Source organism: Akebia trifoliata, chromosome 3 (genome assembly GCF_017979445.1).
Source record: "Akebia trifoliata isolate Shusen 1 chromosome 3, ASM1797944v1, whole genome shotgun sequence".
NCBI classification, from domain to species: Eukaryota; Viridiplantae; Streptophyta; class Magnoliopsida; order Ranunculales; family Lardizabalaceae; genus Akebia; species Akebia trifoliata.
In genome coordinates this window covers 33327787-33354659 of record NC_141377.1, presented here as the reverse complement: position 1 = coordinate 33354659, position 26873 = coordinate 33327787, and the positions used below count along the sequence as shown (strand labels likewise).

The 26873-nt window shown below is 33.5% G+C and overlaps 1 protein-coding gene across 4 annotated transcripts; it reads left to right on the top strand.

Moving 5' to 3' along the window:
• The first annotated feature begins 12477 nt into the window (after window positions 1-12477).
• On the top strand, window positions 12478-22801 carry LOC147406472 (uncharacterized). 4 transcript variants are annotated; one of them, XR_015176472.1, is made up of 10 exons: window positions 12478-12661; window positions 13887-13990; window positions 15390-15513; window positions 18527-18652; window positions 18848-18901; window positions 20465-20514; window positions 21134-21247; window positions 21876-21930; window positions 22121-22239; window positions 22513-22801. XR_015176472.1 is itself a non-coding variant. In XM_086434528.1 (9 exons), exons 2-9 carry the CDS (start codon window positions 13904-13906, stop codon window positions 22135-22137), a joined length of 627 nt encoding a protein of 208 aa, XP_086290654.1. In that variant the 5' UTR covers window positions 12478-12661; window positions 13902-13903; the 3' UTR covers window positions 22138-22333. The 4 variants fall into 4 exon arrangements, 3 of the variants coding, with proteins under 3 accessions (XP_086290654.1, XP_086290655.1, XP_086290653.1); XM_086434528.1 differs by lacking the exon at window positions 22513-22801 and having other exon boundaries at window positions 13902-13990; window positions 22121-22333; XM_086434529.1 differs by lacking the exon at window positions 22513-22801 and having other exon boundaries at window positions 20468-20514; window positions 22121-22333.
• Window positions 22802-26873: the final 4072 nt, after the last annotated feature.

Sequence of the window (26873 nt, the reverse complement as noted above, 5' to 3'; positions counted from 1 at the left end):
TCAATCTCGAACGAGTTTTGGAACCATGAGTGTGAATGTTTGGCCACCTCTAGGCAGGGGTGTATTTACAGTGGGAGCACTTGCCACCACAAGAATTTTCAAAGTCTATAGATTAATGAGCTAGTGCAACATATGTTAGCGACAGATAAAAAAAATCCACCAGTAGTACCCTCACACAAAAAAATTCTACTCTTAGGCCTTGCTTGGTATGCAGCAAATCATTTGCAAATGCAAATAATTTTCTGAAATTAATTTTATTGGTTCTTCGTTACACAATGCAAATAATTTGCATTGTAAAAAGTTTGCATGGATCACTTAAATTCTTAAGAAATTTAAAATGATTTGCGGCCTAGAAAATATCACAAATCATTTGCAAAATCACAACGAAACCTTTTATTTCAAAGATCAACCAATCACAAAAAAAGATTTGCAAGAAATTTTCCAATGATTACTAAGCAATAGTAAACCATTCATCATAAATCATTTGCAAATGCAACCCCCCCCCCCCCCCCACACACACACACAAATGCAAATGATTTGTAGTGTACCTCCCCCCCCCCCACCCCCCCCCCCCACCCCCCCCCCCCCCCCCCCCCACACACACACACACGGGCAAAATCCTAGCTCAGCTCTTACCTCTGGGTGTACTTGCATTTAGGTGCCTAAAAATAATAATATTATTATGAAATTAAAATTACAGATTTAATTCAGATTTGGGTTTTTATTACTTTAAATCTGAATTTGAATTAAGATTATAATTAATTGATTAGATAATTTATTAGTAAATATTTCTTGTATTTTGATTTTCAGATCAATACAAAATATGAATAATATTCTTTGGATTTAGGAGGTTTACGATCTCGGATTGGTTTAGGATATCTGACTTCCTCAATGAACCATATTCTTCTTTATTTTTTTACGTTTTTTTTGTTTTATTCGTGACGATCTTATGGGAATGTCATACTTTTATGCAAAAATACTGATGGAGTCCGATTGCCATACCTCAACTTTGAGAATCTAAAAATGCTCAAATACAATGATTTGAAATCATTTGTGTAAAATATTTAAATCCAACCGATAATAATAGTTAAATAGTTAAAGAAGCTAATTTTTGGTTTGATAAATTTAGGGGTTCAATTCAAATCAATTGACAATGAGTGAAGAGGCCTAAGATCTTATAAGGAGAGAGACAAGGTAATTTGTGTCCGATGTGGGATTAAACTCAACACACCCCCATACTTGTGGGCTGGACTGGGCCAAAGCATGTGGAGATATGAATTTGATGACTTGGAGAAGAGAAAAGCCCGCTCTGATACCATGATAAATTTGGGGGTCTAACTCAAAATCAATTGGGAATGAGTGAAGAGGCCCAGGATCTTATAAGGAGAGAGACAAGGTAATTTGTATCCAATGTGGGACTAAACTCAACAAGGTTTGTAGGTATATCAAGAGATTAGCCAAACATTCATAAGCCATGTGGTATTTTAGGGATGTAAGAATCAAAATTAGATGCCAATGCATTTATTAAAGTTTTCTCCATTGATACTGTCTATCAAAACTTCACTTCCTATCCTATACTCACTGGCCCACCCTTTGGAGAATTGATTGGTGACTAGTTATATGATTTGATCATCTTTTTCGCTTGCAATGAGATTGGAACCAGAAATTCTTTATGGATTTCATCAATCATCCATGTGGTTACAAGTATAGGTAACAAAGTTCGGATTTGGTAATTATTCGGTGAGGGTTCAATTCGGATAAATTTGAAAAGGTTTCATATAAAAAATCGGCAAATTTTCAGAGATTATACAAAATATTTTATTGGATTTCTACCTTCTTTGATGTTTGAATGTTGAACAATCTAAAAATTTGGAGGCGAAGGATAAAAATGTTTCCATGATTAATTGAGGGATCTTCGATTGATTTGTCAATTTGTCAAGTTACTCATCTAACCCCTAATTCGGAGAATTTTACGATTTTTTGAAAAATTCAAAGAATTTTGTGACTATACAAGATCCTACGGCATTCGGAAAGATCCGAGTGATGTTGTAAAAAAACATTGTAATAAATAGTTGTCCCCGGACCGCACACACACGGTTGGGGTTGGGGTTGGGGTCAACTATTTGTTACAACTTTTTTTACAATGCTTGGATGCCGTTCATTTTATAAGATCCAAGGGCATCCGGTGTTGTTATAAAAAAAAACATTGAAGAAATGAATGGCATCCAGGCAATATTGTAACAAATAGTTGTCCCCCGATCCTGACCCATAACTCTTCGACAACTAAACCAATGTTTGATCTTCTATCGATTTTGATTGTGATTGGGCTTGGGAATCATTCCTATCCTATTTCTCCCTCGATGCCAATTGGATCTTGATCTATTTCAGATTTGTTCTAACCAAAATTATTTTCTTGATATGAACTATTTTCTTAACCAATCATCTCGATGATTCCTCCGTTCTTTTACAAATTTTACTACTTATCATTTCCATTAAGATCAACAACAAGTGAACCTTCTAAAAAAAAGGTTCTATTGATCTTCTATTAATTAATTTGATTGCTTCTTGGCTCTCAGCCTCTCACCCAATTGGAAGGACTCCTGCTTTTAGTAGGGCTTAAAATGGGACGGATTTTATCCGAAATCCGAGTCCACCAAATCTGAATTTAGCAGGTTGATCCCATCAAGTATATCCGAATTAAAATATGATTCGGATATGGGTTGATGTCTCTTAATCCGAGTCGGATTCAGGTTAGATATAGATCCATTCTTATATCTATCAAGATCCGAATGATATATTACTGTGCAAGTTATATTTTTTATATTTTTCAAGTTTCTTCTATCAACCAACAATAATTGGGTATAGTGGTCAAGATCTCGAGGTCTTGAGTTTAAGTCACCATTTAACTATATTTTAATAATTTTATTTGAAATAACCTTGAATAGTTTGACATTATCCGACTCGACTAACCCGAATCAATTAATTCGATCGGATCCGATATGGATTTGATGAAAGTAAAATGCTTCAGATATAGTTTTAGCTATGAGGATCCGAGTCTGATCTGGATCCATATCTGAATCCGAGTAAAAATTCGGATATGGATATGGACATACTCATATCCGGACCGTATCCGACCCATTTTAAGCCCTAACTTTTATAGACAAGCATCTATCCATCCTTATTTGAATTTCAAATGTTATCATCTTGTCAACCTTCTTTAAATGAGAAGATTTCATAATCCCTCCATTTTCAAATGTAGAAACCATGTATTGTGTATGTCATCACATTTTTGTCCAATTATCATTATAATTATAGACTCCTTGTAATTAATTTAAGAATTTGTTTTAGAAATTTCAAATAATGGATATTTTAACTTTGTAATGAGTTGTATCTTTTAACGTAACACAAGGACATTTTTGTATTTTGAAAATTTTCTAAAAAAAGGGCCCTGATTATGATCGTTTAATAGTAAATTTTTAAGGTGTTCAGATCACTAGACTCATGAAAAAAAGACTTAAAATAAAATAAAATCAAACAATCAAGATATGGACACGGGTACGTGATTTTTCTAACCATAGTTCATGTTTCCATATAAATCGTTTTTCATGAGTCTACGGATCCCGACCTATTCGTAAATTACACAATCTCTAAAATTATTAGTGAAAATATAAATTTCTCTAAAGAACAAAATAAAGAGAAGATCCCTAAAGAAGATTAAAAGAAAGTGGAATTTGATGAATAAATAAGAAGAAAATGGAATCAATAAAAAATTAGTCAACTCGACTCAAAACTTGGTCGAGTCAGCTTGACATGATTGGATTTCGGAGTGACTTGGCCCTAAACTCAATGAAACTAATTAACTTGTCGAGTAAACTAGGAAAAATATATACGGAGTTGATTTGTCAATTTGATCGAGTCAACTAGAAAAATATCGTAATCAGTTAAGAAATGTTATATACCAAGTTATGCGGCTATAGTTAATATTTTAGTAGGAAAAAAAACATTATTATTTATTTAAAAATACTAAAACTATTTTTTTTTTTCAATATTTATAAATTTAATATATTTTTATTTATCTCAATATGAGAAGGGGACAGGTTTCTTGGCTGAAAGCTGAGAAAACCAAAAGGTTTCCTAATCCCCTAGAATTAAATTTGGTGCATTTGATATTGAAAGCAACCCATGAGGAACAAGGCCACCTAGTGAGCAATGGAGCTGAATTGACTTGAATTTCCTCCGCACAAGTTTGGTGTAGGAAGTTCTCTTGGTACTTCCTGACATCAACTTGGTTGCACACTTGAGAAAGTTTAGCTTGCCACCTTCCCTTCTCACTTCCCATTGTATGGCTGTCTTGAGTCTTGCATTAGTTCTCATAGCTTCTTCCCCACCTATAAAAACCAAGTCAAACTTATAGATCAAGACACATCGATTTGTCTTAATCAATTTGAACATCTTTGTTAAAATGGAACTATATATATCCTAAACCATATCTAGACACTTTCTAGAAGTTTCTAGTATAAGGACTGAATCACTTCACTTTATTTGAAATTGGTCGTAGAACAAATCCAATTTATAGGGATAGGCAAAGATAATTCGTTTATTAGTCTGCATGTGTGTGTGTATATACATACATATATATATAAGGGGCGGTTCAAGGGCCATATGAGAAGACATATGAAAAAACTTTCATTTTTCAAAATAAGAGTTAGAGGTTTTGGATTGAGCTGATTTTTAGCAAGGATGGTCACTATGATGAAAAGATCATCCTCACAAAAAATCAGCTCAATCTAAAACTTCTAAATCCATCAAAAGTGATTTACAAATTAGTATAAAAATTGGTAAAAAATCGACGGTCCACATTCTAAATCACTTTTAATGGGGTTAGAAGTTTCAGATTGGGCTGATTTTTTTTTTTTTTTGATGATCTTCCCATCATAGAGATCATCCTCACAAAAAATCAGCTCAATCCAAAATTTCTAACCCATATTTTAAAATTTTATTAAAAACGAAAGTTTTTACATATGTTTTCTCATATGGCCCTTGAACCTGACCCATATATATTATATGGGGTCTCGTTCAACACCAAACATTTTGGCAAACATTTTGCCCAACCATTTTTGTCCTACATGGGTTAGAAGTTGTGGAATGGGCTGATTTTTGCTGAGGATGATCTCTACAGTGAGGAGATCATCCTCACCAAAAATCAGCCCATTCCAAAACTTCTAGCCCCATGTTTACAAGTTGAAAAATCGTGAACCGTCCATTTTTTGTAAATCATTTTTTATGGGGTTAGAAGTTTTGGAATGGGCTGATTTTTGGTGATGATGATCTCCTCACCGTAGAGATCGTCCTCACCAAAAATCAACCAATTCCAAAACTTCTAGAGATCATCATCACCAAAAATCAGCCCATTCCAAAATTTATAACCCATGTAGGACAAAAATGGTTGGGCAAAATGTTTGCCAAGTTTGGTATATATATATATATATAATTGGATTTGTAACGTGTGCTCTAAGGGCACATGTAACACGTATGTAAAACATCTAGGAAAAACGCATTTAAGAGTATTTTTTGTAGGAATTTTTTTTTTGAAAAGGACATTTTAAATAGTAAAATAAATTTTGGAAGTGTATTTAATGCATCTTAATGTGTGCCCTTAGGTCACAGGAGGTTAACAGTAATTCAAACATGCTACTTACAAGTAATTCTTTTTGTTTTGGCAAGCAACACATATTATCTCACCCGACATGTATATAACAAGTAAATTGCCACCTTTTTGGTGAAGGGGCATATAGAGATTCAAAGTCATGACCTGGGGACAAAATACAATCAGTTTTACCATCTCAACTAACCAATTATATCTATATAATAAAATACAATGCTAAACCCGACTCAACTATAGTTTTGTGGGGTGTATAAATGTCTCTTCTGCTATAGTTGAATGGGGTCCACACTACCTCATATTTCTTATTCTCTCCCTTCAACTTTATTGTCTTGTCTCTTCCCCTTCCTTTTTAATAATACCCCTCTAACTTGACTATCTTTCCTCTTTTACCCTTTTTAACCCAATAAATGATACTCTTGCCATAAGCATGGGCAAACCCCCCTAGTATTTCAACAAATCGAAATAGTTGGGTTCGCAAATTGGTTCATATGGATTCGTTGAAATCCAAGAACATATTAAGAACCATGTCATAAACCGGTTCACTTTAATTTGTACTAGTTTGAGATTCGATTTGATAGGAACGAATTTGGTAACACAATTCCAAACTCATTTTGATAAATCCACAGCCTTCCAACATTTTTTTTTTTTGACACTTCTAAAGGTTTTTAGCTCCTTTATAACACCTCAGGTTGCACAAAGAATCTGTGACAACATTTCCCCACCTTATTGTTTGGATGTTTATGTCGCACGCCATTGTCTTCATGTCATCTCCTTGTGTCTTTTGATGACCCTCGCCTAGCTTGACTGATATATCCATCTTGTCCTCCTGAACTCTTTTCCTTAATCAAACATACATATTGTTATTTCCTTCTCCTTCAACCTCTCATGTTTCAAGGGCATTGTGGAGAAGATTTTTGTGCTCTTCCACTCCTTGAGATATACCTTAAAATGAACAATGTTGATGATCTTGAATACCTTGTTGATGTTGGTGAAGGTTCACCTAGTTGGCTCCTCTTTGATTCCAATAGATTGGAAATAGTTGTAGAAGGATGGGTGCCCCTGGGGTCTGCCAACATTCCTCCAAGGATCTTGTTAGTACAACGACTTTATTGAAAGATAGATATGATGAATAGTCTCAAAATTCGTTACCTCCCCCTTTGTTCTTACCCACCCACTTATATATCAACCTGCTTTGTCTCGAACCTTATCTCCACATGACTCCCTTAGGTTAGATGGAGATTAACTGGCTTCTTGGGAACGATGCAAATATCTTCATTAATGTGGAGTGGGTGGGATTTTGTTGTTTAAGGGTTGGTGCGTCAAAAAAAATCTTATTCTTTCCCTCTGTCGATGAGTGTTTTTAGATTTTACATTTAAAGTCAAGATTTCAATGTGGAAGAACGCATATCACATTTAATTCTCCGTCTTATTAGGAGGCGGTCTTCCTCCCTGAGTAGCTTTCAAATCGTCATGCTAGGTATATAAGTGTAAGGGAGATCCACCGAGCTTACATGTGATTTGTTAGGCTTTGACCCGAACTTCAATCTTTAGCTTTTTCTGCGATACTCAGATGTGCGCTTATAATTTCTAATCGTTTTACTCGATTTTGAGAACAAATAATCAAAATTGGTGATCTCATCGACTCTCCTTGGTACATCTTCACTTATTTACTTCTTTTTCTTAAAACAGTAGATGTCTAATCAACCGAACTCAAATTTTTTGAATTCCTCATGTTTCATGTTACTTATGCTGAAAAAAAGATATTATTTGTCCTTTCGTTCTGTATCCTATCCGGTCTAGGTCATGTGATTCGATCGCCCCTTGATGTGGGGCTATATTATTTGGATTGGTTATTTATCAACACATGTCAACATCTTATGGCGTGACTAATATAACCTCCACAGGCACCATTAGAATCATAACACATAATGCTATCTAGGGAGAGTTTCATTTTCTTAAAGTTGTGAACTTGTTTTTCTTGTTCCTCAAAGATCAATTTCTACGTCCTTAATAAAGGATTGTTACAATCCCTGCTCCATCCCAGCCAAACAAACAAAAATTAAATAAACGAAAAATATGTGGCATATGCTTTATACATATATTATACATCTCATTTAAAAAATTTGAAAACTAAAATTCGGTAATATGACAGTGATATTAATAGAGAGGGTGATGATGAAATTAGCGATGTTAATGGTGATGGTAATGACCGCATTGAATTTATTGTTCCATAGGTTTATATAAAAAAATAAAAATAAAAAACCAAAGTCAATGGACAAATCATCAATTTGAACAATTAAACTGGTATCTCAAATAAATGTAGAAGGACATGTCATTAATTTTTTAAAGATGAATTGGACGTGTCACCTAAAAAGGTGGATTTCTCCAAAATTTTGAAGCATGACCACTTTAAAATAGGACTTGTGTTACACGTTACAACTTATAAGTTTACACTTTACAATATACAACAAGTTACAATTGCATTTTTTTGATCAAGTTTTATAAAAATCAATAATCCAGAAAATATTACCTTCTTTGAAAAAAATGAAAAGTTAATAATTTTTCATGAATTAAAGGAGTTGTTACAAGAATCATGACTTATGTTAACAGAGAATAACCTACCCTTCTAATACAAAACAAGTAAGAAAGAGAGGCAGGCTAGCTAGCCTAACTAATTTAGTAAGATTTCATATCTTACTAACTGTTATTGGTTCAAACATTTAGATTTCATGGTAAACTCAGATTTTAAAGAAAGATCAAAAAATAATGGGCTTGATCCAAGGTTTTGAAAATTTAACATTCAAATTCAACGATGAACATTTTTTTATATTATTTTAAAAGAATCCTTAAAAAAAAAATTCTCTACATCTTGCTCACTTAGTAATTCAAAGTGCCGGCATGGTTTCCAACGGGTTTCTTAAGCCTCACAATGACTTTAAAATCTTCAAAATAAGCCCTTCCTTGGTTTATCAATCTGAATACATTATAACTACAAGGGATTTGTGATATTTACACATATAATTGTTGATTCAGTTTATTTTTGAATTGACTCAGTGAGTTAGCTCCATCAACATTTAGGTTGAATCACCTCAGAATCCTATTGAATCGAGTCAACTCAATGGAGTTTCACATCGAGTATTGAGTTTTTTTAAAACTATGTTAAAGTCTTTATGATATTTTCCTATTGTGCAATCCAACCATTGATTTTTTTTTTTTAATTTCCGAACAATGAGAATTAAATCAGATTTTTAGAAGGGGCTGGTGATTGAATTTTGGATGGTAAACAAAGAGAGATGCTATTGGCACCCCAACTTTTACTTAGTATCCCTAATTAAAAATAAAGAACCTTGGATTAGTCATATCGAATATGTTGTGTGTTGGATGAACGGGCCAGATAAAGCCTGATCATGGTCTGGCCTACCATCTACGGGATACCAAGATATCCACACACACAAAAAAAGTTTAAAAAGTGAATGATTAAGAATAGGGTTAATTCCCAAATAATTACAAAAGTTTTCGTATTTTCGAAATTTTGCTAATGTTGACACAACTACCACGTAATATTGACAAAATGTTATTAAATTTTCAACATTATGTGATGATTTTATTAACATTAACAACATTTCGGAAATATCGAAAAGTTTTGTAATTATTTAAAAATTTACCCTTAAGAATAAGTAAAAGTTGGGATGACAATAGAAGTTCTTTTATTATTACTTTTATTTTATTTTTGCTGGATTTCTATTTTTTGATTTAGGATTTTATACGAGCATAATTATAATTATAAACAACTACTCAAATTGTTTGAAATTTGAATGAGTGTTATAATGTGTCATAATGTTAGAGATTATAATTTGAGTCAAACCTATATAATGTTTGAAAAGTATATTTTAAACTTTAATTTGGGTGTGATAAATAATTGGAAAAATTACTTAAAGGACTCTGGTAGAGGGATTTTTTTCTAAATAGTCACTTATGTTTTGGGCGGTCTCTTAATAGTCCATTTAGCAAAATTTTCTTTCTTAGTAATAGTCCATGTATAATCTTTGAAATACCCAAATTACCTTTTTCTCATCTTCTTCACTTAGTTAGATTTTTCGATGCCGATTATGATCATTTCCGACTATCTTTGATCATCAATGAAGAATGGAGAATGATATTCTCTTAATTTTAAATATTTAAACATACATTGTTATTTATTTATTTGATGATTTATATAAAAAAAATGATGAACAAAGATGAGATTCTAATTTTTTTGATAATTATGTTGTAATTTTTTATTTGCAACTATAATTTATGAATTTTAGGTATTTCAAGGAGATTTACCCAATATCAAACTCAAAAAAAAAAAAAAAAAAAATCTTGATTACATTTATAGTGTCTTGTTCACCACTTTTTATTGTCTTCTTCAACATTTAATTACTATTAAATTCGACTTTTTATTTTTATTTTTATGAAACTATTGTCGAACAAAAAATTAATTAAATGTTCAACTAGATAATAAAAAGTGGTGAACTCAACACTGTAGTGTGAATCAGAATATATATATATATATATATATATATATATATATATATATTTTTTTTTTTTTTTTTTTTTTCGTTTTTTCAACTTTTATGCTTGGTAAATCTCATCAAAATATCCAAAATACATATATTATAGTTGCAAATCAAAAGTTACGATGCAATCATAAAAAAATAATCTTAACTCCATTCTTCATTTTTTTTATAAAACATCGGAAAAAAAAATACATCTAAATATTCAAAATTAAGATAATATCATTTTTCATTCGTCATTCATGATCAAAGATCATCGAAAATTATTGAAATCACCATTGGAAAACTTTTTTTTTTTTTTTGTACTTGGTGTGGTTAGTGATTAGCATAAGAAGGGGTTCAAAAGATTTGAACCAAGACCTTGGGAACAACTTCCACAAGGTCTTACCACTTAGCTAAGTACTCCTTCTTAACCATTAGAAAACCTAACTAAGTGAAGAAAATGAGAAAAGAGTATTTTGGGTATTTCAAAGACATTATAAACATGAGATGAGGTTGATGGACTATTAAAAAAAAAAATTATTAAATAGACTATTAAGAGATTGCCCCAAACTTAGGAACTATTTAGGGAAAAAAAAATCCCTCCACCATAGTCCTTTAAATATATTTTTCTTAACTAATTTAAGAAATTAGACCCTTTCCAAGGAAATGTGCATTCTTTGCATGAAAACATCTTTAGCATATTGAATTTGTTATTTTATTCGTGTAAGAAAGAGTCCATGGATTTTTGTTTAAAGATTTTTGGGAAAATTACTTAAAGGAACTTGGCGGAGGGACTTTTTTCTAAATAATCCCAAGTTTTGGGCGATTTCTTAATAGTTCATTTAGTAAACTTTTCTTAACAGTCCCTAGAAATCATCTCACAAGTATAATATTTTTGAAATACCCAAATTACCCTTTTATCATCTTCTTCATATAGGTTTTCCAACAGAGATTACGATTATTTTCAACGATCATTGATCATTTTTGATGATCTTTCATCACGAATGATGAATAGAGAATGATATTCTCTTACTTTTCAACATTTAGACACATTTTTTTTTTCGATGTTTCATTAAGAAAAATGAAGAATGGAGTTGAGATTATTATTTTTTTTTTTATGATTGAACTATAATTTTTTATTTGCATCTATGATTTATGCATTTTGGGATATTTCGAAGAGATTTACCTAGTATCAAGCTAAAAAAAATTGAAAAATCTAATTCATATTTACCAGGTTGAGTTCATCACTTTTTATTGTCTAATTCACCATTTTATTGCTATCAAGTTCATTGATTTTTTTTCTTATGAAAATATTATCGAACTTGACAATAATTAAATGTTGAACTACATAATAGAAAGTGATGAACTCGATACTAAGTGGTGAGTTCAACATTATAATTAAATATTAGACTAGACAATAAAAAATGGTGAACTTGATACTAAGTAATTAAATGTTGAATTAGACAATAAAAAATGGTGAATTCAACGTTGTAATGTGAACCAATTTTTTTTGTTTTTTCAACTTTGATACTTGGTAAATCTCCTTGAAATACTCAAAATACAAAAATCATAGTTACAAATCAAAAGATACGATGTAAAGCTAATTTATATATATATATAAATTAGAATCTCAACTTCATTCTTCATTTTTCTTAATGAAACATCGAAATTTTAAAAAAAATACGTCTAAATGTTTGAAGGTAAGAGAATATCATTCTCTATTCATCATTCATGATCAACAATCACAAAAAATGATCGTAATTGCCGTTGAAAAATCTAATTATATGAAGAAGATGATAAAAAGGTAGTTTGGATATTTCAAAGACTGATACATATGAGATGAGGTTCAAGGACTGTTAAGAAAAAAAAATTCAGTAGAGTCGTGATTTTCTGACACCCCCTGACATGGCATGGGTTAGAACTATAGATTTTCCCTCACGATACACAAGTGTACATCCTAATAAATATGTATTGTTGTGTATCTCAAGAAAAGAATCTATGGTTCTAGCACTGCCACGTCAAAGCGTGCATGTGTGTGTGAGAGCGAGGCCTTAGAAAATCATTACCAAATGGGCTATTATGAGGCCACCCAAAACTTAGGGATTATTTAAAAAAAAAATCCCTCAATCAGGGTCTTTTAAGTAATTTTCCCAAGATTTTTTTTTCAAGGTAATGGGTGACAAGTCACACACAACTCAGCTTTTGTTTTTCTTTATGTTTTGTTTTATTTTTTGAGAGATTTTATTGCCACACCAACTTTTGCTAATTTGGAGAGTGAGGACGATGAACTAAGGAATTTTTTCTAGACAAAAAGATTTACAGGGTTTCAAAAACCACGAAAACCAATACTTAGGGTTCCTCCATATTTTATTTTTTCATTTCTCGAAGAACACCTTAGTAAAGTTCATTAGCAGAGAAATTTGTTCTTACGTGATTTTGAGTACCAATTCTATCGAAGGTATTGAAACCCATGTCCATATTTTCAGTTACTTTAGTGGTGATTATACAGTTCATAGTATGTTTTCAATTGCAAGATTCAATTTGATATCTTGGTTAATTTTTTCGAATTACCAATTTATTGATGATTCTTTACGATTTTTGGGTTTGTTTTTATTGTAACTTAGTTCAATTATAGTGCTACTTTCACTTCTATGATTTTTGTTGTTTGTTGTTCATCTTTTCATCGTATTTGAAGTTAGATCTCAATATTGCCACTTTTCACGTCTGTTTCACATGGATTTGTGTTACTTTAAATATAATTATTGTGACAAACTCATAAACGTTGTTTCTCAACTCTTTTATTTTGATTGTTTTCATCATTATTTGCAGTTTAATTTAAGCTGTTAAGAATTAAACAATGGTTTGGCAAATAAATTTAGATTCATGCTGGAATGACCTCAGTGGGGTACACACGGGGAGACATCTTGATGTGGTGGCACATGCATGTCCATAGATGCATTTTTCTCAAGATATGTGTATAACACATCAACGTACATGCACACGCCACCACATCAAGATGTCCCCCACTGAGGTCACTCCAGCACGACTCATAAATTTTTCAGGGATGAATAAGAGCTAAGGGTAGACTACTAACAATAATAAATGTATTTTCTAGGTTTTATCAGTTTACTGCAAATCTGCTGGCTCAAAAATACACGAACCATCTGATTCAAACTTCAAAAACCGAACCTATTTCACTCACACACTCAAACCTTGTTGATCATCTGCAAATTGGCAAGATAAAAATTCTTTTATTGCAGATGGAGTGCTGTGATACAAAGCACTAAGTTCTCCTAGAACTAACGTGCAAGACACAACAAATTAAAATATATTATAGTAAATATACATATACAATAGTATACAAGTCTAAAAAGTTGAATAATGTAAGATAAATTTTAGACATTTTACAAGTATAGCATTTATAAATAAGATGTTTTGTTATCTTATTCTAAGCATTATATATGTAGACATAAACCATCAACATTTATAAATAGGATGTTTTATTATCTTATTCTTGAATAAGGTGCATTTAAGGTGTATGGGGATGCGCTCATCTTTGAAGTCACCCCCCCTTGAGTTGGTTAAGGCTAATCTTTGTATCTTGCATTCATTGCTCAGTCATGCGATTTTATGTACCTTGATAACATTGGTTTTACATGAAATTCTTATGGTGTTTGGTGCAGTCTTTTATTCTATAGGGATGGCGTATAGAGGGCGTGGGCGCGGACGCGGTCGTGGAGGCTTTGGTGGTGTCATGGTGAAACCAGAGCCTTTTATCCCTTTTCCTGTGAGTCAAATTTTCTTTCTGTTTTAGTTGTTTCTTATTGTAAACTGCCAAAAAAAAAATTCAATATCTGGACATTTTGTCAATTTGAAACTTTCAATAAGTCAACATGCTACATTTGTATATGATTATATATCATTTGAAAATATTTCAGAAAAGATTCTTCTATGTCAGAATCTGCTGGACTCAATTCTTAGATTTGAAGATTTGTGATCAAATTGGAGGAAGATTCAAAATTAGTGAACCAAAATTAAACAAAAAACAAATCCCATTTGGAAGAAATTGGAAAGAGGAAATTTTGTGCTCGACTTCAATGAGTGTTCTCTCTAGATTTTAAGTATGATTGGAATAAATGGAACCCAAAGCGAAGTAAACAGGGAGATACTATAATAAATCATAGATTAAATTGAATTGTCCTTTTGGCTTAGGTAGAAAGTTTGAAAATCTATCTTCCCTCATTTGAAGCCCTTTATTGGTTGGTTGAAAGCAATACCTTATTCTCAAATGATTGAATTGTACTTTTGACTTAGGTGGAAAGTTTGAAAATCTACCTTCCCTCATTTGAAGCCCTTTAGTGGTTGAAAGCGATACCTTATTCTCAGATGTTATTTCTCATCTATGTAAGTGTTATTGCTATCATGCTTCAATGAAATTGAAGCCATCGACCTCATAAAATGAATTCAGTTCTTGACGTCCGTCAAATTTTCTATCGACTTCTTCAAATGTTGGGTAATCCTCTTAATGTTATTGCATGGGTGTCAAAGAAGGAGAGAGCGAGGATGGCCCAAGGCATTTTGCAAGCTTTGCATACATCCTTCATCACATATTGGATCTTTGCCATGATCAAGTTTCCCATTATTTTAGGAGAACCCACGAAGTTGGTCAATTCACTTAATAAGTATTAATTATGACTAGATACAACCCATGTAGGGGAATACCCCGACGTAAGTATCTTTCTTTTTCTCTTCCATGTAGTAAATCATTAGTTTGAAAACTAATAGATGCAGGCAGTGTATCCTTCCTTACCCTTATTACCTTATGGATGTCATTAAAAAGTGAGAAATCTGACACTCTTAAATGATCCCAATTTTTTTTTTGATGGGATTATGGGAGTTTTTTTTCTTTCTTCCAAAACTAATGTGTCTGAAGTATTTGTTACAAATTACAATTGTATTCTTGAAATGTCATCTTCCAATGACATTTCCATACAATATATTGTTTTAAACCAATTTAGATATATCAGATCCTTTGTACAATTTCAAACATATCATAAAGTGTTGTGTCAAAGAGAATACTTGCCATTTCCATGGCCAAAATGGTACAACATTTTGTTATTTGAAGTTATCTTTTTTAGTATTTGCTAGTATATATTTTTTTCCCTTATAAATCTATGCATTTACAGGAAAACGTGGAATTACCTGATGTTAGTGGTGTAACAGAGGAGATGACCTTAGTCAAATGGAATTTGAAAATGCAGTCCTACTGGAAATCCTCTCCGTATTATCTAGAAGATCCGACCGAAACGAGTAAGATACTTAGTTCTATTTATTCACTAATAAAAAAAATTTACCACCTTAAATGACAAGTATGCCGTGAAACTAATTTTTTGTTTAGGAACTCATTTTTTAGGAAGAAATTAATAATTTCCACATTTCAGAAATAAAATTTGATCTTATTTGTCATTGTGGTTGGATTTCCCCACTAAAAACCTTTTAAGTACTCTATCATTGGTGGCCCTTGTTATCATAGTTTTCTTATTCTTAACTTCCTTATGATCAGTATAAAGAAAAACTATAGAGAAAATAAGAAAAGAATTTATGATATATCCTCCTTGTATTTGGTCCTTATTGGACCCTTGTAAATTAAAAAAGTCTTAAATCTATGAATCTGAAAACAACACTTATGTAGGGATAGAAAATGGGGAACGTTGATCAATGGTATCACTACTGCTAAGGCTTGCTGCCAAATTTGACCATTTTCCAAAGCTGCAGGTAGAGCCACCATATTCACAAATACAATGCTCTCTTTGGCAAAGGGGTTTGAGATGTCTATTTCAATTGGCAAGGTGCTTCTTTGCATAAGTGGTGCTTTGTGGGTGCCTTTGTGATGGTCTCCAAACACTATTCATCCTTGGGTCTCTTCTCACTTCATTGGGTGTATACCCTGCATATTAGTTACTATTGTACTTATTTGTCCTTTTATATAAAAATTCTAGGTCTTTTCGTAACATATCAAATTCAATAAACTATTTTACTTAACATGGTATCAGCCCTAAGTTCTAGAGTCAATTCTTTGACAGGTGACGAAGATGTTGTCCCCCTTAAACCTCTTTTCTCTATTTGTTCAATCTTTTCTTCTAGCATTTGTTTTGCAATATTGTTTATTATGACCTATTCATGTTGGTTATCTTAAGAATGATGGCTGGAGTTCTATCCAGGTTGTTTGAAGGAAAATAAATAAATAAATGAGGTTGTTGTAAGTGAGGGTTGGTGTTCACCAAGTGATCCAGTCTTGGTGTGACACATATGCTATGCATTTATTGTTGCTAATGCACTCTCAATATCTGCCAGGGTGTCTGATTGTCTTTGGCTTCTACAATTTGGAAATGATTATGTGTATTTGTTGTGCACTATTCTTGATGCTTTTACGGGCACCATATATGATGTTGTGTTGGTATAATATATTTGCTGCTTGGTCTTGGTGCAAGCATGTGATGGACCGTTGATTTCCTGTAATTTTAATTTCATCAAAAGTGTAATTAGTTGCAGGGAGGATAAAAAAGGGAGAAGCAAAGAAAACATGAATTGTATTTTGGTTTTATGACCAAGTTGTTTCTGACATGATCATCGTGTATGATTGCACCATTGTTGGGGTTTCATATTAGGCAGAGTGTCGCTCTTGTTTGGTCATTTGTGTGCCATATGTGCAAGGGTTGTTACTGAGTGACCAGGTCATGTTTCCAAGTGCAATATAATTTATTTGGTCACATTTGTAGTCAATGTATAACCAATTGGTGTGCACCAATACCAATTGCTTACTATCGTGAGCATTGTATGTGTTGGTTGGTGTATGTCCCTCCAATTTCTGAAGAAAAATTTAGTTGTGATCATCAATTGCAACTGTTTGCATCAATATGAAGTGACTACTATACATGGGACTACTAAAGTATACAAGTGTTAGGCAAACGGGACTCTTGAGTGAAAAAATGATTACAACAAACTAGGCTGGAACATCATCGCCGTTTCTGCTGTAACTTGAGTGTAAGTATTGAAGATAATTGTTAGAATTATGTTTAGTCATTAGTTTATGTTAAGGAGGGTGATTTTAGTATGTTGTTGGTTAAAAGTTACTTTTATTTGCTTCTCTATGTAAAGCAGCCTAGGTCTCTTTGTAATACATCCAATTCAATAAAACTATTTTTCTCAAGACAAGTCAAACAATTAGCACCAAGTTTCCACGCTTCCTTTTCATATTAAAATGTCATATTAGGACTCCCCTAGTTGGATAAATTAATGCCAAATATTATAGGAATTGTCCTTTAATGCTCTATGTTACTTTGATGTAAGGGGAAACAACCTATCTTGAGTTGGGCAAGGACAGTCATTTTTAGATCAATGTTGTATCGAGATGATGCTGTTCCAACTCCATCTTAGCAAGAAAATAGTGAAGTGGGAGATAGTGAAGTCAAAGTTGCAGACTTTTGACCAAGTTTGCAATCACTCTGAGATGAGGTCTATTGGCCCTAAAAAATAGATCTTAAACATGGGCGTAGAAATGTGGAATTAATTCTAGTTGATGCCTTTTTAATCTGAATGATTGTTCGATTGCATTTGATGTTTTTCGTGATAATAGGAACACATTGACGATGGGATGATTCCAAACCAACTTTTATTATCAAATTTATCATAGTTCTTCAAAAATCCATGAATGGCCATAGGCAGGCTGACCCTTTCACTGATAAAATATTTAGTGCTGGGCCATGATGTCTTCAACAATCTCTTTCTTCTTCCTTGAGAGCTAAGTGTTCAGTTCTTCAATCCAAGTAGTCCCCCATGCGATAGGATGTTACTTATGACTTCTGCTATGTCCTTGCCTAGGGGGACTTCTCTCAAGTTGCTCACTTTTTGTAGTGTGTCTGCCATGCTGGCCCATAAAAATATAATATCAAGTACAATGGCAAGTTGGATGGGATCACTTTTAATAACTGATAATAAAGAGCACATCATGATTTCGGGTTAAGGTTCCTTTGGAGTCCATGTTGTAATCTAAAGCAAGTGAAATGTACAATTGTAGATGGCTGAACAGTGCATTACAGTTCTAAACAATAAACTTTAAAAATCCTTAAGGTTACACAACAGCACATAACTAATGTCCAGGCTCCTGAACCAAACGATATTGGTAGTCCTTTTATGTTGAATTCGTGATGGTATTTTGTAATATTTTGAATTTGTGATTGATATTAGTGTGCTCATTTATCATTTTCAGTTATTTAATTTTATTATTTTCATGATCTTATTCACTTGATGTTTTTCATCCCAGAAAACCAAGACCTAGATATAGAACGGTATTCTGACAGGGGCAAACCAAGAAGTCGAACAAAACGTGATCCCCTTTCATATCATCTAAAGCTTACTTCTGCTTATTTTCCCCTAGAGCTAATTCAAGGTATGTAGTTTAAACAATGTAGGAAATATTGGGAAACATTTATTGGTTTATTTGAGAAAATGTATTTACTTTTCACACAAGCACACGGACATGCAAATATATAATATTAATTCAGTTTCGTTAAACAGTCCATATGCATTTTCTTTATCAAAACCTTTGGAGATTGGGTTTGCTGATATGGTGAACTGTTATCAGGTGCAAAGCGGGTGCAACATGACCAAAGGAAAGTGCGATGGAATCCAGAATCAGGTTTGAAGAGCAAAAAAATTACATTAACCGTCTTCCGGCTTTTCCTTTAATTTTATTATGTGGTTTGTTTGAGAACATTGGATTGATGTGTTCTTTAAATTTGGTTTGTCTGACTTATTGTTCCAATGTCCTGCTAACTAATAAGTACACGTTAATGGAATTTTATCCATATATTATATATTTTGTATAGGAATCAACAACTTCACTTATTGCGTCTCTTGAGGGAGAGGGTGGGGTGAGGGGGAGGGAAGGAGGAAGAAAGAGAGATTAAACTGCTTCTCTGCTTTTGATTGTTAGGTTATTATGAATGAATCACCGATAGGAGTTATAAATTTTCAGATTTAAATGTCTGCAAGAACTAAATTACCATCAGTAACAGTCATGGTATTTTAAATGACATTAATTATATCCTTAAATTGTTATCCTGATAGTTAAGTCGAGCGCCACAGTGCTCCTCAGGCGCGCCTCAAGGCGGGGAGCACTGAAGGCGCCTTACTACATGTGAGGTGGGCAGTGTAAATGAGGTGCACCAAGGCACTCCTTGACTGCACCTCAGTCAAGGCACAAGGCACGCCTCACTAAAAAAATGAAAAAAATGCATTTTGTTTAAATAAGGCACCAATTTCAGATTAGATTCACATCTTTACAAAATTAAAATTTGAATATAATTTTATATTTTGTCATTTTTATTAGCCTGAGCCTGCTAAGACCGAGTTATGGCTTAGTCTACCAGGCCCAATAAGGATATAGGACTGGATAAGGTAGAGCCTATCTTTCTAGGGCCGGGTTAGGGCTCAACCTAGCTTGGCCTGAACCCGTCCATCGATGGCCGTAGTCATGGTTCAAAATATTGAAATGTATCTGTCAATGCAAATCAATTTCGGCCAAGACCGATAAAAAACATTTGACCCCCCAAGTTTTGAATGTTTCGAGAATGTATCAACTGATTAAATATCATTTTTTTTCCTTGACAAGAATATTCCTTTGATACGACGTTTTAAACCTTGACTCTCGTTGTTGTATCATGTAACAACACATGATGTTGGCTAGCTTCTACTTCTTTTTCTTTCTTTATTATTATTCTTCTTCCTCTCTAATTTTTTTGCTATTGTTGATCGTTCTTCTTCTTCTTGAAGTGTTGAATACTTCAAATTGTTTATAGAACTCATATTTATACATATTATAATAATAATCTATCTATCTTTCATTGTTTAGTTTATTAATTTCATAATTTTGTTATGCTCTACTTCACTCAGGCATGCGCCACAAGCACCAAAAGGCCTTTGTGCCTTAACTGCGGCTTTTGCCCTTAATTACATTGAATTTCTGAATTGCTAACTGCATAATGTTCTAAGTTTTTTCCAACACTATTTTATGTTTTGGAAGTTCTCCTTGTAGTGATAGTAAGGTTATTCAATATCTGTATTTCTAGTATCATCCTGAAAATTTACTTATATTTTCTTTAAAATTTGCATTTTATGACATACTATTTTTTTTCCGGTTCACCAACGATAGACCCGATAACAAGGGAAATCATATCTTATTGATGGCTCCTTTGTGCAGCAGGCTTACAGAAGTTAGATCTTTTTGAGAAGCTTGAACAGAAGTACCAGGTAATTGACAATCACATCACATTACTATCTCCATTTCCCTCAACTTGTCAAGAATTAGGGTTTTGCCTTACGTACGATAAAACCCTTTTAAAATTACATATATTAGTGTCTTATGCCTATTGCATATAGAACCTTTCCTTATACTCTTTCAATTTCCATTACATATTTTCACGAACCGTATTTCTTTTCCTCGACATGATTTTTTTTTTTTTTTGATCGATAAAGAAGAATTTATTGAAAAAGGAAAAGAGGGGGGTCGAGAGGACCAACCCAAAACAAAGAGGAGAGAAACAAGAAAACAAGAACAACAAATAAAAGAAACACAACAAAAACTCTCACGACAAAGAACAGACCCTATCCCATCTCATAACAAAATCTTCAAAGAAAATCCCCCTAAACTCCTTAAAGAGTTTACTCCAAGAAAACAAAAGCTTCAAAACAACGAAAACTAAACCATCCTTCGAGACTTCTTTCCCTTCAAAAATACATTGATTACGATGTTTTCAAAAATACATTGATTTTTTTTTTCGTTTTCTATGTCTTTGTTTATGCTTTCCCTTGTTCGTACTATTCATTGCTTTGTTTTGTGTGAAGCTTCTTAACTCTTCTGAATATACAGGACCAAGGTGGGAAAGATGTGAAGGAAAAGAAAGAAGGCGAAAATGAGGAGGAAGACGAAGAAGGAATTGAGGAGGTGGACGAGGAATTCAGTGATGATGGTGATTACAACCAGGTGGACATTAGTTTTCTTTGTTTTTTTTTTAAACCATGCAAATTTTCTTGTACTAGCTTCATCATCTTTGTGTTTCAGCTAATTCCCAAATGAAAAGTAGTTTTAGTCTGTTGGGCATCCAAGAAACCCGTTCACTTGCATAATGTTAACCAACCAACTACTCCAAAAGACCGATCTATTGGAGAGGGAGAGAACTATGAATATAAGATAGTCACGGGACTTACCTGGGGTATGGCACACTCAAGAGTGGAGGAAAATATACACTCAACACTCCCCCTCACCCATAAGGGTGGAAAAAATCGAACCTGTGACCTATACGAACCTAGCGCTTTGATACTATGTTAACCAACAACCTAGTCCAAAAGACCAATCTATTGGAGAGTGAGAGAACTATGAATATAAGATGGTCAAGGGGCTTAACTAGGGTATGACATACCTGAGTGTGAAGGGAAATATACACTCAACACATATACGATAATTCGTAAATGTATAAGGTAACGAGCCATGTCCTTCCAGTCCCCACTCTACTTAAAAATCAAATCCAGGTGTCTACTTATTAAATGAGATGAACGTGGTATTTATCATTCAATAGAAGGAAACCATGATGACCCTTCGCCCAATTTTGCAGAACGTTGATTTTGACGACGATGAAGATGATTTTAACATGGACGAAGGCAATGAAGGTACACCACTTTCTATTCACTGCCATAACATCATGCTTGCCATTTGCTCATCATCTGTCTTGATTGGACTAAAACATTGTCATTTTTAATTGCTAAGCATATGTCTCGAGTTTTGTTGATTTCCTTTCTCAAGTAAAATTTTCAATCAATAATGTCCGCTGGTGGTGCTAATTGTTTCCTAATCTACCAGATGAAGCCATATATTAATTATGTCTGTGGCCAAGCTTTTTCCCATTTCTCTCCATTCCGCTAGGAGCAACTTTTGCAACATCAACAGAAAGATATAAGAGCAATTTTGAGTATTTATCTGTAAGTTGAATTATGGTTTTGTTTAATTTTGCTCTGAAAAGAGTACCATTGTTTATGCTGTTTATAGAAAATATTGGAAGTATTCCTTTTGGCCTGTTTGGTGTTTTAGCCAGAATGAATTAAAACTAGATTAGATGCATAAACACAAAACATGCTAGATTGCTAGTTTTACGAATCTATTTACAGTGCCTGCACACTTCAAGATAGCTTCTGTCTACCTCTCTTGGATATTAGATCAAAGATGAAATTTATTTCTCGGGCTTGTATCTGCAGGGGGCAGCTGACATTCATACATAGCCCACATGCAGATGGGTGAGACCCACTTCAGAGATCTCTGATGCCCAAAAACTCCTGATTAAATTATCATAATTATCCAATCCAATTTTTTTTTTTTGGATTTTGCTGAAACTGGCCAGTAACATGTATGATTAACCAATTTCTGGGCGAAATGGTCGTGAGAAAATGGATTTCATCATAAAACATTCACTGTGGTTTGATTGCACCTAGGAAATTGTCAAAAAGTGGTCTAGTTTTTAGTTTGGAGATGGCAGAATCATGAGATAATAACATAACAATTTTTCTGCCTTAGACGAGAAATTATTTTCCTAGGTGGTCCAATCAGAGAGTTTTTTTCAAGAAGACAAATCAGTTCCTTAAGGAAAGTGATTCTGGGGAGGCTTCCCTTTTTCGGAAGAAGGTAAATTTAAGGTTGGCAGAGGTGATAGAGTCTGACTCTAGGATTATTAGTGGTGTGGGGAGAGTCCTCTCAAGGACCAATTCCCCAATCTCTTTGAGGTGTCCCTAAAGCAAGGTCAGGTCATAGGCTCTTAGCAACGTTTATGCATAGAGTGGGGGGGAGGGAAGTGAGTTGGGACCAGGGTTACCTAATTCACTACAAAGGTGCTGAACCACGAACCAGTTCGCTCTTGGTTCATGACATACAGAGAACCCAACGAATTGCTTATTTAAGTTGTTTTATGTTAGAGCTGTGCTAAACTGGCTCCAAAAAAATCTACTCAAGTGAAGTGGAATGTGCGCATAACTAGATTTTGTTCTGGAGATGCTCATGGGAAAAAGAACTGTAGCTCTGTGGTCAATACACGCCATTGAAAGGATACGAGTATCTTCCTTTGACTTTGTTAATTTTTGACGCCCCTTTCACATATTGATAATATTAGTGAGATCCCCTAAATTTTCAAATTGATAACATACATACCTCTTTGACCTTTGTCTTTATTGATAGACTAATGGAAAATGAACAAAAACTTTGATCTTCAATTTGTAAATAAAAAAATCTGATTTATTTCTTTCCAAAATATTAACATCTTCAATATATTTTTTTACCCTATTCATCACTACCACCTTCAAAGACCCTCATTTCTGTCTAACCTTACGAAAGTTCATTCTTGACTGGCAAGCCACAAATCAGGTAGCATAGGTTGGGATTTTGGCTTAGAAGAGCATCATTTAATGAATGGGAAATGAAGAGGGGCGGTTGATTCTGAGTGGTGAAGCTAGTTCTTTTAGAATGGAGTCAGAGGATTGACTAGCATGGGATGGTACGAAAGATAGTCGTTTATTTATGAGATTATTTCAACACACGTTGTTGCCCGTTCATGCTGATTGATTTCCCCCATGTTATTTGGGGAGGAAAAGTGTCATCTAAAATCTAATTCTTTGTATGGTCAACAGCTTGGGGAAGTTGCTGACATTGGATTTGCTTGTTAGGAGGGGATTCTTTTCTCCAAAATTTTGCTCAGGGGATCATGTTCTTATCTGTTGCACTGTTGCACAATAGACTTGGTCATATTTTATGTCATTGTTTGGGGTGGTGGGCTGCTTTCCATACTCAGTCTGATCTCTTTTCGAGACGGGTGGCTTGGGGAACCTCGTTTTCAAGATCTAAGCATATTTTGTGGGGCTTTCTTCCTTTTGCGGTTTGCTGGATCCCATGGAAAGAAAGAAACAATCGTATCTTTGAAGGAAATGAGCTTTGGAGTTAAAATATCATTTGTCTCTATATTGGCTTTGTTTTTTCTCTTGGAGTAAATTGTTTGTCAAGTTCAAGACAATGTTTTCAAATGCGGTCACACATTTGATGCGTTATCATCACATAGACCTAAAATATGCCATTGCACAATGTGCAATGGCATACCACAATATGCGGTGGCATACTGTCCAACGGTGAGAAATATGACTGTTGGACACAGATTTTTTTAATTTCTTTTAAGCATAATTTCACTTTTCTCTTATAAATACCCCGCTTCTACCCCCCATCATCCTTTTACATCTCTTCTACCTTTTAATCTATTTCTTACTCTCACAAAGCCTCCAACTCTCAAATCTCATTACATTTCCTATTACATTCTCACATAATTATAAATATTCTCTACCCTACACTATTACTCTCATAGTTCAAGCCTCAACTCAAGTCATTCTAAACTCTCAAGACTTTGAATAGAAAAAGAAAACTACTCAAGAATCGAGATTTAAGCATTTTCTGTATTTTTTCCTCTCTTTTTTCCCCCTTGCAGCATATGCCACCGCATATGTGATGATTGAAATGGCATATACGAACAACATGTGTTGGTCACACACAGTCACATATGCTATTTAACAACATTGGTTCAAGGGCATTCTTTTTCAAGGATTTTCTAGTTTGGTGGGATAGGGTTTGTAATCTTTCGACATGTTAGTGTTGTTTTTAGGTTTTGCTTGTTGGGCATAGTGGAGTCATTGCCTCCATACACTTAGTACTTTGGGATTGTCATCTCGACCTCCCTCATTTTCTTCTCTTTTCTGATAAATGTATCTTTGCCTATAACAAAAACGAGTGATCTTTCTGCAGAAATGCTCCTGCAAATCGCAATTTACCCAGAAAAGTAGTTTTCCTTCGATATTGCAGTGCACTCGTACAGATCCACTATGTGATAGCCTTTTTCTTTCTTCCTTTTTTATAAATTTGTTTTTGATCGGCTCCTATTTGATAGCGCCGTACTCCAACCTTTGGTGAACACAATAAAGAATTCAGTCTGATAGGTGATTTCAAGGTTGATATTTGATCCATTTTTCAAGGATTTCAGAAGCAATTTTGCACTTAGTGGCAACCTAGAGACGAAGCAAAGCAGATTTTGCCTTAATCTAAGTATCTAAAAGTTGATTTTAGGGCTGTCGATGGATCGGATCATTGTCAAATTTGGATCCCTCTCAATTCAATAAACTTATCAGATATCAGTTTTGAATAAGCATTGTCCAATTCAATAACTTACACCAAAATTTTTATTTATCAATTAATTTGGGTTTGATCTTATTCGCATCTGAATATCGAGAATCTCAATAAGAAATCTGATCTGATAAGAACTTGATGGGATCACCCACTTGTTAGTGATTCAGTTCAATTAGGAGATTTGAGTTCTTATGTAAAAAAGTTTTGAAGAGTATCACCAAAAATGATCAAAAAACCCATTTTCAACTTTTTGTCGAAACCCTTGATTATGTGTCTCTACAGATTTTTTTATATATAAATAAAAATGTAATTAAAAGAAGGCAAGGTCGAGCGTGATGATCAACCAATCAAAGAGGACTACCCCTTTTGAATACAATAAACAAAATCATGGAAGAAAATACCCTTAAAAGTCCTAGAAAGTTTTACAAAGAAAAAATAAAAGACCATGGATTGAATGAAAAATGTCGAGTGTCAAAATACCTATCCAAATTGACAACAACATAGTTGTTTGAAAGATGGGAAAGAAATGGTTAGCCAAATAAATCAAGAGTTGAAGATGAGGGTTTTACAGTAAAAATCAAGTGATTTTGGAGGAAAAAAAAAATTTAAGTTTTTAGCTTAAATTAGTAGTAGTGATGACATGTGCAAATGCACATGTATTGGAAAAAAAAAAAGATTTACGTGTGATTAAAATTTTATAATTACTTGAAAAAATTATTTCAAATAGATAATCTAATTCTTTATTATATTTTTTTAGTTAACATACTGTAATGGATTTTTATCATGTAAAAGATTAAGTAAAGATAACATAATATAAACTAATTATAGGACTTGTGGAATTGTAGTTTTATATCACAAGGACTTTTTTTATAATTTAAAATATTAACTAATTAATTAAGGTGATTTTGAAGATGACATTATAAAAGGTTTTTATTATTATTATTTTGTAATTTAAAAATGTGTAATGATTTTGGGATGCCCCCCACCACAGAACCATAGATTATTTGCATCGAGATATGCATAATCATAAATCTTTCTTGTGTATCCCAAGATAAATGATCTACGGTATAGTTCTGTGATGGGAGCGTACTTGTATGTGTCAGAGAGGAGGTCACTACTCTTACAAAACTAAAAAAAGAAAAAAGATCGACTTTCCATGCTGATTAATGCTGGAGTGACTTCAGGGGGGACATCTTGACATGGTGGCACGCGCATGTCAATAGATGTATTTTACTCATATCTCGGAGAAATGCATCTACGGGCATGCGCAACCCACCACATCAAGATGTCCCCTGCTGATATCACTCCAGCACAACTCTTCCATGCTCCATGAAGTGTCCCACCAACTGTTTATCTGGTCAGTTAAAATCAGTTATTGTATCAGAGGGTTTCAACAGTCAGAAGCGAG

Coding starts and splice junctions, on each gene's coding strand:
- LOC147406472 (XM_086434528.1), top strand. CDS start 13,904: ATGGCGTATAGAGGGCGTGGGCGCGGACGCGGTCGTGGAGGCTTTGGT. Junction 18,902..20,464: donor GCGATGGAATCCAGAATCAG/GTTTGAAGAGCA, acceptor TCCTTTGTGCAG/CAGGCTTACAGAAGTTAGAT. Junction 20,515..21,133: donor AGCTTGAACAGAAGTACCAG/GTAATTGACAAT, acceptor CTGAATATACAG/GACCAAGGTGGGAAAGATGT.